At 48.0% G+C, this 18,348-nt stretch overlaps 1 protein-coding gene across 15 annotated transcripts in view; it reads left to right on the forward strand.

Annotated features, from left to right (window-relative positions):
• The first annotated feature begins 435 nt into the window (after positions 1-435).
• The window catches only part of dlg1b (discs large MAGUK scaffold protein 1b), a 29,419-nt gene continuing 11,506 nt past the window's right edge, over positions 436-18,348 (forward strand). For 7 of the 15 annotated variants that reach the window (XM_019874921.1, XM_019874922.1, XM_019874925.1 and 4 more), the window contains exons 1-6: positions 436-630; positions 1,648-1,779; positions 4,547-4,701; positions 6,106-6,177; positions 13,081-13,248; positions 14,105-14,257. In XM_019874921.1, coding sequence (XP_019730480.1) covers positions 612-630; positions 1,648-1,779; positions 4,547-4,701; positions 6,106-6,177; positions 13,081-13,248; positions 14,105-14,257 — 699 coding nt within the window. In that variant the 5' untranslated portion in view covers positions 436-611. Of the gene's footprint in view, positions 631-1,647; positions 1,780-4,546; positions 4,702-6,105; positions 6,178-7,681; positions 7,831-9,945; positions 10,599-13,080; positions 13,249-14,104; positions 14,258-15,409; positions 15,838-18,348 lie in introns of those variants that run through there. The other 8 variants (XM_019874930.1, XM_019874931.1, XM_019874932.1 and 5 more) reach the window with 6 other exon arrangements.

Below are 18,348 nucleotides of genomic sequence, written 5' to 3' on the forward strand. Positions count from 1 at the left end.
CAGACACACACACACACACACACACACACACACACACACACACTTAGGAGGCAGGGACTCTATTTTGGACAAAGTTCCCAATTGAACAAGGCAGAAAGGGTATAAAGGGCGGCAGGAGACTAACAAGGAGGAAGGAGAGGAAGTAGAGGAGAATGAGGCGGAGGGATTTCCTCTCCCAACTTTGACACGAACGCACTCAAAGCGCGTGCGCGAGATGAATCTCGCGCACGCGCGCGGCTCGACTTGAGCACAAACAAGTTCGGGTCTTTGCCGTTTTCTGCTCTGCTTCTTCAGCCGGCACGCACACGCACTGGGCAGGGAGCGGCTCGGTTCGGGAAAACCGCTGCGTGTTCGCGCGCGTGTGGTTGGGGACGTCACAACGAGCCACCCAAGCGGTGCCGTCCGGTCCGGTGCCGTCCAGGTCTGACGGTGCTTTCCATCTGAACTCGTGCTGGCGGGACACGTCCCTCCCTCCCACCAGCCGAGTTTGAGTTTGGAGTTGTGCACTTGGTCGCCTGCCGACATTCTGCTTGTCCGGACGTTGTCCTCCCGGCCGCCGAGCCCGATCCCGGCAGCCGAGCGCCTCCGAGCCGAGTCGAAGCGGAGGCGCCATGCCGGTCCGAAAGAAAGGTGAGGCACTAAAGGTGGTGTACGGTTCCGGTTGTTCTGTCGGTAGCCTAAGCCGCTTTCTCACTAGCCAGCTAGCAATCATGCTAGCCGCTACCCGCCGGGAGGGTGAAAGTCCAAATGGCGTCGAAGCGGAGCCCAAGTTAGTTTCTCAGTCAGACGAAGCGTCAGACGTGCCGGGCCGGCACCTCGCGCAGAGCAGAACCGGGCCGCGGAGGCCCGCCAGTGCGACTGCTAGCTGCTTAGCTCGACATGCTAAGCGAGTTGAGACGGAGCAGCTGACGTTTGGCCAAAGTGGTGACAAACTTGAAGCAAACTATCGACCGCACGCCACACCTCGCCAAAACCTCCTTACGCGCCCTCGCAGGCTGCTCAAAAGCACCAAAATGGTTCGGAACTCGGCCGACGGTGGACGGCAATCACACTTAAACACTTTTCTCTGAGTTGACCTCAAGATTCGACTGGCACTTCTCTTATGAGTTAACGGATCAGACTATCGCAAGAAAATTAGTAGAACCCTCCTTTTCTTGGCATTGACCGATCCCAGATAAAACTCACTCTTCACGGTTCAGTGCTGGCATACCAAAAGAAAGTTTATTATTGCGTTAATACATGACAGGTTTTACTGTTAATCTGATCAATTTCAGGTCAAAATGTAAATATGACACACTTTAACCTAAGTTCGGCTTCCGCATTTGCTCGAACAAAGCGGAGCAATTAGGTCAGCCGCCGAATATTTTGTCTCATGAATCAGAGTACAAGGCTGCACAGATATTTAGTCTAATTAATATATTATTGATAATAGGTAATAAGTTAATGAATGAATATATCAATTGAACTCAAAATGTCAAATATGGATGTTGCAATACAGGTATAAGGCAGGATGCCGTCATACTTTATACATGGGCCATGAATGAAAAAAAAGAACACAAAGTGCATTTGAAGGCACATCGACCCCTATAAAAATGAAGAGTAAATTACAAGAAAAAAAAAATTGATAGCTTTGCCTTTCTGTGCCAGACGCCCAGCGTGCGCTGTCCTTGCTGGAGGAATACCGAGCCAAACTGCAGCACGCCGACGAGCGGCAGCTGCGCGTGTCCATCCAGAGGGTCATCGACGTCTTCCAGAGCAACCTCTTCCAGGCCCTCATCGGTACGTGCTTCATCTCGGGTCCTTAACACTCAGGAAAGCCTCGAAATCATCCTGGGCCATTCAGCCATTTTGATTCAATCAAGATTATGTCACATAAAAAAAAAATTGTATATTTAGAAGAAACTGGAAGCAGACGTTCATGGATGGAGGATATAAATTTGCCCAGGGCAATCACAGATCACTTTTTTTGTTGTGAAGTGGCCATCTTGTTACTGCCTTTCACCCTAATGGTTCATGTCCTGTGTGTGATGGCCCAGGAGTTTCAAAAAGTACAATAAAGATAACAATGATAGTGATGCATTCAGTGAAGTGATTTCTACATTGATTCAAAGAGTTCAATGCACGCTGTTGTAATATTTTTGAATGAAATATGATGACATCCACCATACAGGTCCTCTGAGCGCACAGTCTCTCTCTCCGTGCCTCCTTCAAATCCACCAAAATCACATTCCCCCACGCACTTTCACCAGGTCTGAAATTTACTCTACTTTCACTCACCAAATTGCGCTGGAGGTGCATGTAAAAGTGCCTTCCTTGTCATGTTTTGTTGTTTTTGTCCCAACCGATTCATTAATTAATCTAAAACATAATCAATGGATTAATGGAAGACAAAGACAAATGTTAGTTGCAGCCGAAGTGATCGATTCAATGAGACTGGATTGATATCTGAGGACGAACTAAATAGTCAAATGCTGACCACTGATGACTGACAGGGTAATGGTCATTATTTCACTGTGTGTGTGTGTGTGTGTGTGTGTGTGTGTGTGTGTGTGTGTGTGTGTGTGTGCGCGCGCGTGCGCGTGCACGCGCCGAAGTTGTTTGTCGGTATTTGTGTGGCTGGCCGCCGGCTAACGGGAAGCAAGGAATGTGGTCCGCCGTGTGCGTCTTCACCATCATCATCCTCATTGTTGCGAAGGCCTGTCCGTGGTAATGTCATTAGGATGTTTTCTCTCCGTATGGGCGGAGTCACATGCTCAGCAACCGCAAGGAAGGAATAGAAATGCAAGGTGTTAAGATCAGTCGCATCACTGAGGTTGGAACATCAGCAACCAGCAGTTCTCATCTTCTGACTATTTTTTACAGTTTGGTTTTCTTTCGTAGCAGAGATGCTTTAGCACAACAGTGTCAAACTCGACAGCACAAGGGTTCAAATCTCAAACTTTGTGATAAAGGGGTATACAAATAAATGTGGCTTGTCTTGACTGAACACAGCGTCACTATTATTAAATCAGCTAGCTTAATGCTAACATATAATATCATAGCATATCTTTTGAGGTCCTCTGAAAGCATCCAACCAATATTATACTAACACAAACTCAGCTGGAAGACTTCCAAATAGACCCGAAAACAATTTTCACAGCTTCTGCCCTTCGAAACAATCAGAACTGCTGCACTTTATCGGCATATTTATTAACATTAGCGCGACCTGGCTGTGTAATGTGAATTCTCTGCAGCTTGTTCGATATTCATTGGGTGCACTCAGTCGAGCCGCCGCTTTAGTTGGTGCTTTTGCGGCTGGAGCAGGACGCCACTCAAAGTCAGGCAACAGCAGCGGCAGGCCCATCCGCTTGTAATCCCTCTGTGGACATGACGATTACACCCCCGCCCCCCTTAATCCAGTCCCCCAACCCCCGAGCAGCCGAGACGCTCCACTTTGCTGTTCTTGTCCTTCTTCCTCTGGCCTGCATCCACGCCAGCAGATGGCAAACATCAACTCTCACTTGAATCATCTGTTCCTCTTCTCTTGCCTCCATTGTCCTGCGAGACAGGGCAAATGACAAACCCGCAATGCTTCACAACACACACATGCTTTTAGTGCTGAATTTTTAAATGTTTGAAACACTCGCCCGCTGGCCTACATCAAGAGGGAGTGGAAGTAGGGATGGGGGCATTTATTTTTATGTGAGCGTTAGTGTTTTGAATATTTCATCTATTTTTATCTCTTTTTTTTCATACTCTACTTGAAAGGTTCCCTAAATAAACTTTTTTTTTTTTTTTGGTCTCCACAACACCTCCCCTCTTAGTTGATTGTCTAACAACACTGTAACATGCACTCACACAGGGAGGGGAGGCGCAGCGTCATGAAGGAAGGAGGCGCCGTATGAGTGAGGAGGTAGTGGCCATTGTGTGGGAATGCGCTTGAGTGTCAACAAGGAGGGCATGAAATATCACCAAAGCAACTCATTGACTGCTAGCCGTTTCTGAGCATCCCCACTTATCTCTTCTTCAAATAGCAGAAGAAACGCGGTGCCAGCAAAGCCACTGCCAAAATGAATAATATTCCAACAACTGACTGAGTAGTCGCAATATTAGAAATGTGTTTTCCTGATTGTTTGTATTATTATCCAGTACTGCCTCCTACTGGCCAGGTTGGGCACACCAGAAGGAACAACACAATGAATTGGATTGCAGCATTTTATTAAAACGCACAACAGATTTAATTCTTGATATTCTCTTTATATACAATATTAAATACAATAATGTGTTCTTTTTTATTCATTAAAAAAAAAAAATATATATATATATATTTTTTTTTTTGGTGGGCATTTCTATTCATTTCAGCAAGGAAGGATGATTTGAAGCACCGTTTTTTTTTAATTTGAGTTAGTACAAGCATTGTCACGCAATAAATTCAACATGCACCTCAAAGCACCACTGCTTGACAGTCAGCAGGTGGTGCTCGTCACATTGTTGCATCCCAGAATGACACCTTTGCAGAAATGCTTGCGTTACCCTGACAACGTCTCGTTCTTCTTGTGGGCCGCAGATATCCAAGAGTTTTATGAAGTGACCTTATTGGACAGCCAGAGGTGGGCAGAGTCTTCCAAACCGGTGGACGGCGTGGCTCTTTGGGATTTCTCCAGCCTTCAAAGCGCCACCGTCACCTCCGACACGCTGCCCAGCCTTAGCACCAGCATCGAGGTAAGATGCTTGCAGCTAAGTTAGCGGCTTCCCAAGCGCCTCCGTTGATGTGCACTGCTGACGCGACAACATAGCTGTGTCGAGAAAACTATTGATTTTTATGATTTCCAGTGCTAGCAGTGAGTCATGAAACCTTTTAGCCAATGTGGCAACAGTGTTAACATCTCCAAGCCACATTTAAGTCGTTAGCCGCGGCGGCATCTTGCATCATGTGCCCTGCAAACAGGCACATGGCAGAGACAATGTAGCCCAAGAATTGGTAGCAGTCAGCAGCTGCTTACAGCTAGCGATCAGAACCGTTGGGACATAGCTATCTTTTTGTTTAGTTTCATTCAAAGCGTGTTTGTTTGATTTGCAATGCACCAATGTCAAAGAAAGGGAAGCCGTAGCGGCATTTTAAAACGGAACGTAAGCTATGATATGATGTTTCCGTCTGCTTCTTTACACGATGAGAAAGTGCATCCCTGCCTCCCTGTGTCAGGTCTCTCACTAAGGTAGGCAACGATTTCGTTTTTTACACACTCAGAGATCTACTTGGCTTGTATCTGGTTCATTTTTTTGGTTTCGTTCCGGGTCTGTTATAGCTCTTGCTCAGCATGACATGCGTGCGCGATATGTAGAAAAACTGAAGTTGCTTGGAGGGAAAGACTATGGGGTGGGGGGGGGGGTTGGGGAGCTTGGATAATTTTTCAAAATCAGATGAAGCCAGTTTGTTCTCCAAAGTGACCCATCACAACATCGTTAATTACGTGACTGGAAAGATGAGGGCCGAAACATGGGAGGAATTTGATGCTCTCAACAGCCTGGACTCTTATAATGACATGCAAGACGAAGAAGAAATGACAAGTAGATTAGCAGCCACTTTGTTTTGTGGATCAATTGTACCTGTAAACAAGATAACGTTTATAGAGATGACCTTACAAACTCAACGGGGTGGGCTTAAGAGGTCCACATCCTAGGACTTCTCGATAGGGTGCTATGGGGTCCCCCAGAATCAATAAGATTTGCCAGTCACTCTGTGTTCACACCACGCAGCAGCTTCTACAAGAGAGCAAACATAGTTGGAATGGTGACAGGAGGTGACGTGGTTACGTTGCCGTTGCTGGTTTCCGGTTGAGCACTCCGGAGCGCATCAAAAGCGCAAACTTCATCTAAAAGTTATCACGTGCTGTGTTTGCAAATACGCTTGCACATTGGCAGTGTTTCCTCCCTTCGGTGAAATATCGTCTTTGCAATTTACCCTGCTGTTGTCTTTTTTTCGTAAAGTGGAAACAAACTTTCGAGGGTTAGCCATGGTGACCGTGACAGATTCCACTGAATTTGACTGACTTGATCTTTTACCCACGGTGATGATGATATTGATGATGAACACACACTCTCTGTGTCCCCCGCCGCCAACGGCAGGACTCGGCCCTTCTAAATGAAATCCTGCACGTGTTGGGGCAGGCCTCGCGCTCACCAAAGTGTGACACTCAAGTAAGTAGTGCGAGGGAGCATTGGTAGGCGGGCCTCCGCATGTCGCATCCAATCATCTCGGTGGGAGCATGCAAGGGGGCGGGGCCCGTGCTTGCTGGCAGCTTGTGCACGAGCGCAGACGACCTGAAGATGTCGCAGCGGCGCGCACGCCGATTAGCGTGGGTCTCCGGTAGCCGCCAGCGACATGTTGAGGCCATCACCGGCGTCCTTGTCTTGTCACGTACTTTCATGATCAGCCACTTCCTGTTGATGATGTCATGACGCATCAAATACACGGAAGGTTTGGGGACCACTTCACTAAAGTCGAGGTGGTGCCACTGCATCTCGCTGTCATGTCGGTGGACTGACTGCGTGTGTGCGTGTCCCATTGTGAATGCGTGCATGCATTTGTGTGTGGATGTGTCGTATGCGTGTCAACGTGTTTCTTTGTGTGCAGGATGGTGTGGGTGTGTTTATGTGTGTGCACACTTGCCTGTTTGGGCTGTGTGTGGGTGTGTGTTGTGTGTGCGTGCGTGCTTGCGTTAGTTTGTTTGTTTGTCTTTTTTTGTGTGTGAGGCATCTGTTGTCCTGACGTAAACTTTGACCTGATTGTGAGGGTGTAGGTGTTCACGTGGACCCTCTCTCGACGCGGCGATGACAGCATGTAAATGCGTGTGCGCGTTGGAGTTGCGCCCACACCCCCAGACATGATGCGTTTGCACTCCACGTTCTGTGTGAGGCCGCGTGGCAGCAAGAAGTAGAATAGGAGCAACAGTTGGATACGTTTCTTGCCATGGGAAATTTGGATGCTTTCAGTACAGGCGACATTTGTGTCGGACTAGCCTAGTCTAGCACTTGACTAATTGTAGTTGTGGTCTAGTCCAGTTATCGTTTAGTTACATTCGGCTTTTGCTCTGTTTCTGTTATGTTTGGAGTTGAGTCTAGCACTATTCTATATGTAGTCTAGGACTATTGTCAAGTATTACAAAAGTTTGCCATCCAACCACATGTGAACGAAAAGCTCCTTAAAGCTTATTGGGTGGGGGCTCAGGATTTTATTTTTTTATTTAAGACAAATCAAGACAACGATGTCAAAGACAAAACAAAAAATAAAAACAACTACATTTATTGTGCTTTTCCTGTACTAAGCCATGAGAAGCTTTTTCTCTAAAGCGAACATCTATGGGGAGGTTTTAAAGTGCTGTGTAAGTACAGCCGAGTTGAGTAAATTTATTTTTAGATGTTGAAGTGGGAATAAGTGGAGGTTGGTCGTGGTTTTGTAACATAAAGCCACGCTAAGCTTTTTTTACACACAACATCAAACGTTTTAGACTGTACTGAATGTTGGCCACGATAGTGCTGCTTGGAGAGCCACGTTTTTTTCTTGAGAGGCTACTTAAAATTGAACAACCCACTGCTGTAAGAAGCGAGGCGTTGCGTTTGGGAGACCTCGTGGGGGAGCTTTGCGATTTCCCACCGGCCGCAAATGCGGCGCCAGCAGCGGGCAGGACCTCCGCGCGGCTTCGGCTGCTCCCACGGAGGAACGAGGCGGCTCTTCGTTGAGGCTGCTGGCTCACTCGCTGATTGCGCTCGGAGCGTGCGCTTGATGAGGCGCTTCGCTGCGGTGGGGCCGGGCACGAAGCGATGGACTGTATTTGTATCGTCACTACCAAGGTAACCGAGGAATTCGCGTCGTCACTCGGTCGCTCTTTTTAAACGGTACCGATTGTCTGGCCACGTCGTCTCCCGTTGAAGGAAGCAAGGAGGTTAGTCGAGGCGGCATGCCGCGCCTGCTGACAACTTTGTGCTGCTCCAATGCTGCAGTTGGCTAACGGAGCCTGGTTGTGGTCGGTGACGTGAGCAGCGGCAAATGGTGACGTCACACTGTTGGAGTTGGCTTCTCATTGGGCGAGACCAGGACATCACGAGTGCTACTATTGTCACAGTAATTTTACCTAATGTAAAGTCATCAATGGAACAGAGTCAAGGACAACATCAAAATAGTTATATTGACACTTTTGTGACTTGACCTCACTTTCAGCTTAATGTTAAGTGGAACCGTTACCGTGGCAACAGCCACTCCTCCTCCGACGGCGATCTTTTTCTTCCTCCATGCACAAGTTTCACTCCCAAGTGGGACTGTGAGGCTTGCGTGAAGGGCGTGGCAGTTGGTTATGACGATGATGATCAGGTCCTTGCCCTGCAGGGGAAACTTTGAAGCCAGCTGAGGGGGCGAGGGTGAGATGCAGGTGAGCCCAGGCTGGCAGTTGCTGTGGCAACCATGCCCAACATTCAGAAAAGCCAGCCGCGATCGAGATCCAGGCCAAATGTGGTGAATCAGCAGAACGCGACATGCATCGTGTTGCCGTGGAAACACATTTGGTCTTCTCAGTTTGCTTCGTTATGTGATCGGGCTTGTAACTCTCATATATCATATCGGTATATCGCATCAGTTTTACCAGTGAAAGGAAGGAAAATCGGGCTGCATGTTTTGCATTAAACTTTTCTGCAAAATAATTTTTCGTGAACCGTAATGCAAGTAATGACTTGTTTTCTCAGTATTCGTTCCTCAAACCAAAATGGAAACAGATAATGACTCGTTTTTCGCATTTCCAGTTTATGGACACGCCTAGTCCTTTTGATATATAAAATTTCACTGAACACAATAACAAAATATTTCGAAGGAAGGCCTTTTCTTTCTGATTCAAATGGTGATTCACCCATGTGTCAGACTGCCGCAGTGTAGCACTACTGCCGAAGAGGACTTAACTGGATATCAGATTATTATTTTTTTTAAGTATCAGTAACTAGTATCAGCAGACTCTACGATATCCGAGACCTTAAAACAAGGCCGCTCTTGGCCCAATACAATACATTGGTACTTGCATGAAAAAGAAGCCAACTTTCACCTGAAGGAGAGGACAAAGACGACCAAGTAACAAAAATCAAGTGAAAGCTCCCTTCCCATTCAAGTTGCCTTTCGACCCATGCAACTTGTGCCATATAGAAAAACATTCAAATTGAACGTCCGAATCGTCAGTTTCGTCTTTTCATTTGTGCAGAAAATGGGAAAAATTATTCTTTGTCCCATTTTAAAATTTGGTTTTTGGAAGGAATATTGAGAAAATAATTTAGTATGTTTTTGTTCCATTTTTTTTTTTTTTTTATACGTATGAATGAAGGACTAATGCACGGATTTGCTAAGTCCAGGACCAGGTTCTTCCATCAGGGCATCAAGACTATATGCCGGCTGCTGCCCTCTAGTGACTGACATTTTGTGTGTGTGTGTGTGTGTGTGTGTTTACATCTGAGATCGAATTTGCTACAGTGAATAACCCCCTGTTGTGGTGCGTGCGTGCGTGCGTGCGTGCGTGTGCGCGGGCATACACGGGCGGTCGTGGTCTGCACTGAAACGCGTGTGCAGCATTGGGTGCTTTAGCCCTTGAAGCTCTTCATCCTTTTGTGGAAGGCGACTCCCCCAACAAGAACACAAACCTGTTCTGCACTCGTACGGATGTGCATGCGCACTCGCTTACTGGGTCATGTGAGGGATGCGCACGCACACATGGAGTGAGGGTAAATTTAGAAAGTGGTCATCACATCGCAACCTGTCAGCTACTATCAGTGTCTCTTGCGTGCGTGCCCCTTACGCACTACATTCCCCATGATCATCTGCTGCTGTTGCTATGGCAAAGAGGGCAGGAGGAGGAGGAGGTGGAGCGGGCGCCTCCTGTGATGGAGTGTCACATCAGATCTATGCTGCCTATATCTACACAGAAGTGCGCGGGTGTCGCAAAGTGACGTGGAAACGCTTTTATTTATTTTATTTTTGCTGATTTTTTAGTGTGATGTCACTTCCTACCACTTCATCTCCCTTCTCCATCCTACATGCTCTACCTTCCCTCGGGATATAGCCCACCGAGCTTCTCGTGAGTCATGTGACCACGCTCGATCTCCCCCCGCGCCAGGACCATCACACGCACACAGTGAAGAGACGAACGCCAATGAGAAGCTCGACAGGCGAGGAGGACTTCAACCAACCAGAAGAGGTAGAGGAGTCAAGCGTGGGGGGTGGTAGTGGAAGAGGAGTGTGGGTGGGGGGGCTTCTCCCTGAATGAAGGAAGCTCTCCGGGATGATCGCGTTCCCCCTGGCCGCCATGGAGCAACGCGAGGAATGAGGGCGGATGGTGAGGGCAGAAAGCAGCAGCAGCAGCAGCAGTGGAGGCGGAGGAGGAGGCGAGGGCGTAGGTGGCCCCGGAGGTGCGGGCGCGAGGGGGGGCGGACGGCGCGCAAGGTGGCGCCGACGCTCCGGCAGGAGGCGGCCGTCGGCCAATGACAAGATGGCGCCCGCCGCCAAGAAGCTGGAGTGTTTTTCACCCGTGTTGTGCCACTGCAAAGTGGCGTGCACCAACAGCACTGTCTCGCTCATGTTTGGATGCAAGGTTGGTGCGCCCACGTGCCGTTCCGTTGAGCTCCAACTTGGACCCTGTGAAATTACAGCTTCATTCGGTTTCTGGTTTCAGAGCGTGCGGCGGTTTGTACAAGTCAGTGTTTCAAACTGCTTCAACTTTTCCAACAATGGTATGAGTAGCAAACTGTAGTCGCTCTCTTTCATAATTTTCCAAACAAAAACACAACATGGAAGGAGCGATTGAAAGGGCTTTAAAATCTTTGACTGATGTACGTGAGCTGTCCGACTCGTACCCTTTCCACGGCTGAAGTTGTTATATGTAGAAATGTGACAAATGTTTGTCAAAATTCTCAGTGCGGTTTGAATGGCTTCTTCAACCTGATTCCACCAACAATTTTGAAAATTTGGACCTAAGTTCTGCAGAAATTGAGTGTTTTTGTGTTTGAAGAAATTGCCTTTTTGGGGGAATATTTTTGTATATCGCCCATAGAAAATCTGGCCCAAAAACCACCATCAAATTGGAGTGAAACAGTTTCATGTTATTCTTTGTCACCATTCTCTTCGTCTCTTTCGTTTCATCTTTGCCTTTGCAGTCGTTCGCTCATCCCTCACTCATTTTTTCCCTTATGAAAGAAGCCGGTCTCTTTTGGGAACTTTTTCAGGTAGCGCCGCTTGGTCGAGGGCGGACATGCAAAGTGTGCTAATGAAGAGTGGCTGCTAGGAGAAGCTAAACTTCCAATAGCAGCGTGGCAAGATTCATCCAAAATAACAGTCGATCAAAATGCTGTGTGAGGTTGAATTGGCCACTTCAATCCCTAACATGTCCTCTAAAAATCCCTTTCTAGTGATTGGGGAGTGAGTGGGGGGGTGTGTGATTGCGAATGCAGGAAAACCTACGAGTATCCCCCCCCCCCCCCCACCCACTGATTACTTGGTCAGCCTAACACCCATCTTAAGATCTGCAAAAATTTACCTATTTATTGATTGTAAAATTTTGGTAGATCAAAGCAGAGGTCTGTAAATGTCTCGTATTTTGATTCCGCAAAAACAGCATCAATCTGCTTTATGGAAGACCACACAATTATTTTTCAGTTAATGTCTCAAAAAAAAAAAAAGAATCGATTATCAAAATGGTTGTCCATTAGTTTGACAATCACTTTGTTGGTGCGCCTCAAATGTTGAAACACTCAGTAAATCGTAAAAAAGCTGAAGGTGCACCATGCAAATCTTGAACAATGTTTTCGTTTTTTGGAGTTCAAAATTAAGAATCCATAATGTGGTGAGTTCACTGTCAGTTATTTGAGTGGGACAATCGAACGTCTGCTGTTTGCCTAATCACTGATTTGAATTGGGCTTTTTTCGAAGGATGATTTTTATTCATGTCTCCGTGTGATGAAACTTTCGTTTCGGCCCTTGGTTTGCGTTGCTCTTTGTCTCATCCCCGAAACATCTTCTTCACTCTCCTCCTCGTCCTCTTCCTGCTACATCTGCTGATGTTGTTATTTTTAGCATCTTTAGTCAGCCTGTAGTCAGCACTCCTCCTCATGCTCCCCTTGCTGAAGAGGCTCTCGATCGTCCTCCCCCGCACACGTCCCGCCTGGCTTCTGAGTACAAGGCTGTCGCTGTGTCGTCATGTTCCTCGTTCGTGTCGTGCAAATGTCGCATTGCTGTGATTCCGAGCAGACCGCTCACCTCATCCCATTTCAAGCTCGTCCTCCATCCTCATTCTCCGTCTCGGTCGGCCTCCTGCTGTTCTATCTGCCGCTGTGGCGGCCCGCCATTTCTTTCCCCCGCTAATGTGACGATTTCAGTGGGAAGCACCTGTGAGGGGAGACATCATCAAGTTATGAAGGCCAAGTTTATGATGTGAGAACCGTATTTAAATTCGACTAGTAAAAAAAAAAAAAAATGCATCATCCGAGCGTTTGGCAATCAGAACATTGTTCAAAAGTGCCGTTCAGTTCTTCAAAGTGCTCCCAAAAAAGGAGTAGTGGAGCCCAGTGTGTCAGGCAGTGGAAAGGAAGCAGACAGTTCAAGCACCAGCTGTTCTTTTTCTTTGTCAAATAACCCAGATACAGGAGGTGTAAGATTTATTTTTGTTCCTCTGGGGTCGCCATCCTCACATTTTACACGGTAATTTCTGTGACTTTGAATGCCTTTAAAAGTCGTGGCCTGGCCTGCTGAGTGATGTCAGAAGCCGTGTCCAAAATGGAAGGCCACATGACTCAAATTCAGGCGCGCTCGGACAGCACGCCAGTGTCCAAATTCATGCGGCCTTCCAATCGTCCCTTCAAATCTGGCCATTGTTTCCATGGAGACGGGTCCAGATCGAAGGCTGCTTCGGAGCACACTTTCCTAGACTATATTGCTCCACTTTTCTACGCCCATCTTCTTGACGTGTGTTCCGTTTCCATGTAGAGGACTCTGCTTGAATCACTCAGCAATTACTTGGCGTCTGTCCAAATTGGGCAGGCAGCAAAGATGTTAACCGTTTCCCCCTTGTGGTGTTTCAGAAGTACCGGCACCATGATGAGGACTCGTCGCCTCCGGAGGACCAGAGCTCCCCGCAGCTCACGGAGGAGGCGGGCGCTCCGGAGCTGGTCCAGGTGGCCGAGAAGAACCTGTCACAGATCGAGAATGTGCACGGATACGTCACCCATGCGCACATCTCCCCGATGAAGGTACCACACTTTGGCAAATGTGAACAGCAATGCTTGGTCTCAATTCTTGGAAGAAAATCCGGGAAACTTTGCTCATACAATCCTCTTTCCTGTACCTGTTTTGCTGGAAATCAAGGTTTATAACGCCGTGAAGGGAAACCCATTAATTGATAGACAGTAGCAAGAAAAATGTCGTGAACTCTTTTGAAATGACTTTCATTTCCTTTTTAATTGCTCATGTCAGTCAGGTGATAAACATGTTTGTGCACATAAAACACCAACCCATGATGTTTTTACTGAGCACAACTTGTAAACGTTCACAAAGCAGGTTGGAAAAAGTACATCAAGCCCTCGGCTAGCGACTAGCTTCTCTGAAAGCTAATCGGAGTCAGAAGTCAGCCAAACTCGTGTTGATTGCGAGTGTTATCACACACTGTGTATTCGTCTCGGTAAACAAGGCAAAACAAACATTTGCACGCATTAATGCTTCAAAGAAAAACTTTGCATGGCTGCCCTTGCTGTTCCATTTGATGCTTCAAAACTAATCTTTAAAAAAAAAAAAAAAAAAAAAAAAAAACCAAATGAATGCTCCAGTCAGAGGAACAGCTTGTCCAAAAATGCCTTCAGGCTGATGCCGAAGTCATTTCAAAGTGTTCCCCTAGTTCAAGCACATTTTCCGTCCGGTGATAATGTCACTGTGATGTCATGCGTGCAAACACGTCGTCGCACTGAAGCAGATCTCAGAAGATACACTCGCCGTGCAGTCGTCACGTTTGAAGTGTCTCAGCCCTGGTGGTTGAAGATGCACCGCCCCCCCCCCACCCCCTGTCCTTGCCCTGTGTCAGCCTCCGCCTGTTGTACCGCATGTGTCCCACAGGTGGCATCGCTGGAGTGTGTGTTCGATGGGTCACCATCGTTAGGACTCGATCGGCCGGAGCTCCCCTCCTCCCCCGCACCCTCTTCCCTCTACCCTCACGGTGATGACAGCCCCCTCCCGTCCTGCTCCTCCAACCCTTACCCCCCTGTCCAGGTAAACCCTCACCCCCTCCCCCCAGTTCGGCATTGCCCCGGTAACCAAACATGGTTCGCGTGCGTGTGCACCGCGTTTGTATGACACCGACTGCAAACAAAACATCTTTCGGCCGGCTCCACGCATGAAGACTATCGGGTTGTTTTTGCCCTGAAATTTCTCCTTACTGATCAAGAATGTCAAGTGCCCGACTGTCTTGTAAAGTTGACCCAGAAGATGATCCTTCTGTCTGTGATGAGCGGTTTTATCTTGATAATTGCATCCGAAAAGGATCAAAGAAACACCCTGATAAGGAAGCGGCCGAAAATAAAACCAAACCTGTCCTACTCAAATGTTTTTTTGGGGTGGGGGATCCTCTGAACAGCAAGAAGTGTTTTCCAGAGCAAGTCGTGACTGACGACTTTGCCAGCAGCACCAATGACAGTTAACTTGTTTACTCGGGTATGTTTGCAATGATGGAAGCAGTGAAACATGGTGAGCGATTTTAAAAGGAAAAACAAAAATATTGACTCTCCAAGTGCGAACTGCCCACTGAGCACATTTCGCACTCAAGCGAACAAAAACACACACGTTGTCCGGTGTCCGGTTAGCGTGGCGAAACGGCACCTGGCCCGTCTGGGGAGTGGACTGACTTGTGCACAGATCTCAACCAGGATAGCGTTAGCATTTAGCATGAGCCAAAGTTTTTGCACGACAACCGACTACCTGAAGACTAGCAATGGTCCTCCTCCTCTTTTTTGGGGGTTCTTTGTGTCAGACGAGAAGGACAAGGCCCTCGTCTTCTCGTTTTCTGTTTGGTGCCCGGCGCGATTGAAGCGGCGATGTTGTTTTATGGCCGTCAAGCTGCCGCATTTTCGCATTCGCTCGGAGCACACAGTAGCATCGGTCTCGTCTGCGTTTGCTTCCTGGCTTTTTTTTTTTTTTTTTGTTTTTCTTGCTCTCATTCTCATTGGCTCCCTCCCTCTCTTCTTCGGTCTTCCTCGCTCTCCATCTTATTTCCTCTGGGTGTCTCTCACTCTTTTGCTCCCTCTTACATCCTCTCTCACACGCTTGTTCCCTCTCAATCTGTCTCACTCTCATTTTTTCTCTCTCTCTCTCTCTCTCCTCCTCTTATTCTCTCTCTCGTCCTCTTTCTCACACTCTCACCTTGCCCTCATTCGCCCTCTACTTCTCGTACTCTGATTCTCTTTTTCGCTTTGCCTTCTGTTTTAGTCTCTCTCCCTCCGTTTCTCTCTCTTTGACGGCCTCCGTCTTCTTGCAACGCTCTCCCGCCCGTGCAGGTTTACGGTCACTTTTTTTCCGCAATGTCTGTGTGCACCTCCTTTAAGAGGAGGGAGGAGCACGTCTACGTTTGTCTCCTCGGCTGTCGTCTCATTCGTGTTTGTTTTGGAGGAGGATGAGGAGAGGGGAGGATCGGAGGTTGCGACGAATCGATGCCCTTCACCACCCCCGTCTGCTCCCCACCTCCACCTTTTGTTTTCATGTGCAACAAGCGAGGGATGCTCCACTCGCTGTGCCATGCTAAAAAGATGGGTCGCCGCGTCGTGGCCACTCTGAGGAGGAGCAAGCGCCACCAGCCGGTAGGTCCCCCCCACCCCCGGAGGAGGCGAGGGGGGGGGAGGAAGTGATGCACTCTGGAGACCGCACATGGCGCTCCGAAATGATGAAGACGAGGGTGAAGATGCTGCGTCATGCCGATCGCGTGTCGTCCATCTTTGCACACCTTCGCTGTCGCATTTTATGCCTCCTCACGCGTACAGTTGTGCACATGTGGGTTGTAGCACGCTGTCGTATTGGTGTTGCTGTTGTGTATTGCTCAATGTGCAGGAAATGGTGTCGCTGACACAGGATCCAGTACTGCTTTTGTTTGATTTCAATCCAGATTTAGTCCAGGTTTAATCCTGGTTGATGTCTGCTTGAGTGCATGTTTAGTCCTGGAGAAGTCCTGGTTGAATCCATGTTGAATAGCTGTCAAATTCTGGTGCAGTCTTAGTTTCCGCTTGCTTCAATCCAGGTTTATTTTGTGTTTAGATCTGGGTCAGTTCAGATTTTAGTGCTGTCCTGGTTTAAATTCTTGGCACGTTTTAATCGGTGTTTTAGTACAGGTTTCATCCAGGTTAAATCCTGCTTTGTTTCGGTCCAACTGCGACACACTTTGGTGTGTGCTTGTCAGACAGTTTACATTACATGGTGTCCAATACTGGTCAAACCTGGTTGAATCCAAATTTGGTCCTGTTGTAATACAGTCCAGGTGCAATCCTGGTCCAGTCCACCTTTAATTGTGATACAATCTTGTTTATTCCACGGATTAACCTGTTGTAAACTAGGTTTGGATTTTGTCTAATCTCATTTTAATCTTGATGCAATCTCAGATGAGGTGTGTCGTAATCCTGGCTTTGCTTTGCCCAGATTGAACTCCTCATCTTGTTGGCGCAAGTTGAAGATTCTCCAGTTTTTGTATGCTGACGTCATCTGTCTTTTGCGCGTTTGTGTTTGCGGCCCTAAACATCAGCACAGTGTCGTGCGCAGACGTCAGGAAAGCCTGCAGTAACACATGCCTTCCATGGCGTTGCCTAGCAACCTCCCGACATGCGGCAATAAACCGCTCACACGAACACGCGTGTACACGCAGTGCAACATGGCCACCGATGTGACATTGCCGTACAATACGTCTTTATTTATACATGCTTTCACAACCGTTACGGCTCTAAAAGAGCTCTTTAAAGAACATTTTAACATAAAATAACAATAATACAACAGAAGACATCGTAACAACTATTTCTTTATCGGCTTTGTGTTTGAAGCGGTTTTGGAGAAAGGTGGAGAGAATCAATGATCACAGCGTGTGCCACACACATCTGCACCAAACTAAGTTTGAAAGTAAACAAGCCAAGTATTCAGTCAACTCCCCGATGGAGGAGTCGAGAAATGAAAATGCTTGTTTGTATCGTACTGAAGGCAGATGAAAAAAATCAAGTGGGATCTCTTGCATAAATTTTGGTATTCCTCAAGTGTGACTTCTTCGTCTGTGCCACAACTCGGTTTATATGCAAACTGGAATGAATCCAGTTGGGCTTTGACAGATATCGATCTGGTTTCGGACTGCATTAGTTCAGGTTTAATCCAGATTAATGCATCATGTTTGCTGTTAGTTTAGTCTAGATATAATCCAGTTTTAGTCTTGGTTTAAGCAACATTTGAACGTTGCTTGAATCCAACTTTAATTCTGGTGCAGCCCTTTTTTTTTTTCTTAGTACAGAGTGAAACCCAGGTTTCATTTTAGTTAGACTTCACCGAATCCATGTTAAAGGGCTACTCTAATTCAGGTTGAATCCAAGGTTAGTTTTGAATCGACAAAACTTGATGGAAAGTTTTGTGCATCGGATGTTTTACAGGCAAAAGCCGACTGGAGTTGTCACCGCGTAGCCGATTCCCGCGTGCGACCACTCTGGTCACGTTCCCTTGTCCAAAGTGTTGACAGACACGCACACGAGCACGCGGCTGCTGAAGGGAAGCATCGATTATTCATACGCAGGGCGGACCGGCCCGGCGCTGACATGTGCCTCCCTTGCCGAAGGCCATCGGGCATCACACACGGCCGGGCACAATGTCACACAACCGTCGCATCGCGTCGGGCACGGGATCGCATTTATACCGAGCGCCGGGCATCTCCTCCATGTCCTCGCGACAGCTCTTCACCTCCAAGGCCGTCAACGGCGCCGGCAGGAAGGCCGCGGGTCCGCCGGACGCCGCCCGCGTCACACGGTGCGGGGCTCACCCGCAGGTGCGAGCGTCGCTGGCCACCTTCACCGCGTGCGCGGTGCCGGCGTCGTGTCGCGCTCGCAGCCGCTTCCTCAACCTGCGCGACAGCGTCAAGAAGAGTCCCACCAAGACCGGCGCCAAGGTGGCGGGCGGCCGCTCGCACACGCCCTGGGTGCCCCTCGCCTACGTCAAGGTAGTTCTGACGGCTTGCCTGCGACCTCGTCGCTTGACGGCCTGGAATGTTCCACGTTTCTACCTGATCATTTGCCCCTTTAGGATTATTTGGTCTGGAGACTGAAGTTGTAGATGAAGGTTGGCAAAATGGGTGA

The sequence above is a fragment of the Hippocampus comes genome, unplaced genomic scaffold, assembly GCF_001891065.2.
Source record: "Hippocampus comes isolate QL1 unplaced genomic scaffold, H_comes_QL1_v1.1 scaffold20, whole genome shotgun sequence".
Classification (NCBI taxonomy): Eukaryota; Metazoa; Chordata; class Actinopteri; order Syngnathiformes; family Syngnathidae; genus Hippocampus; species Hippocampus comes.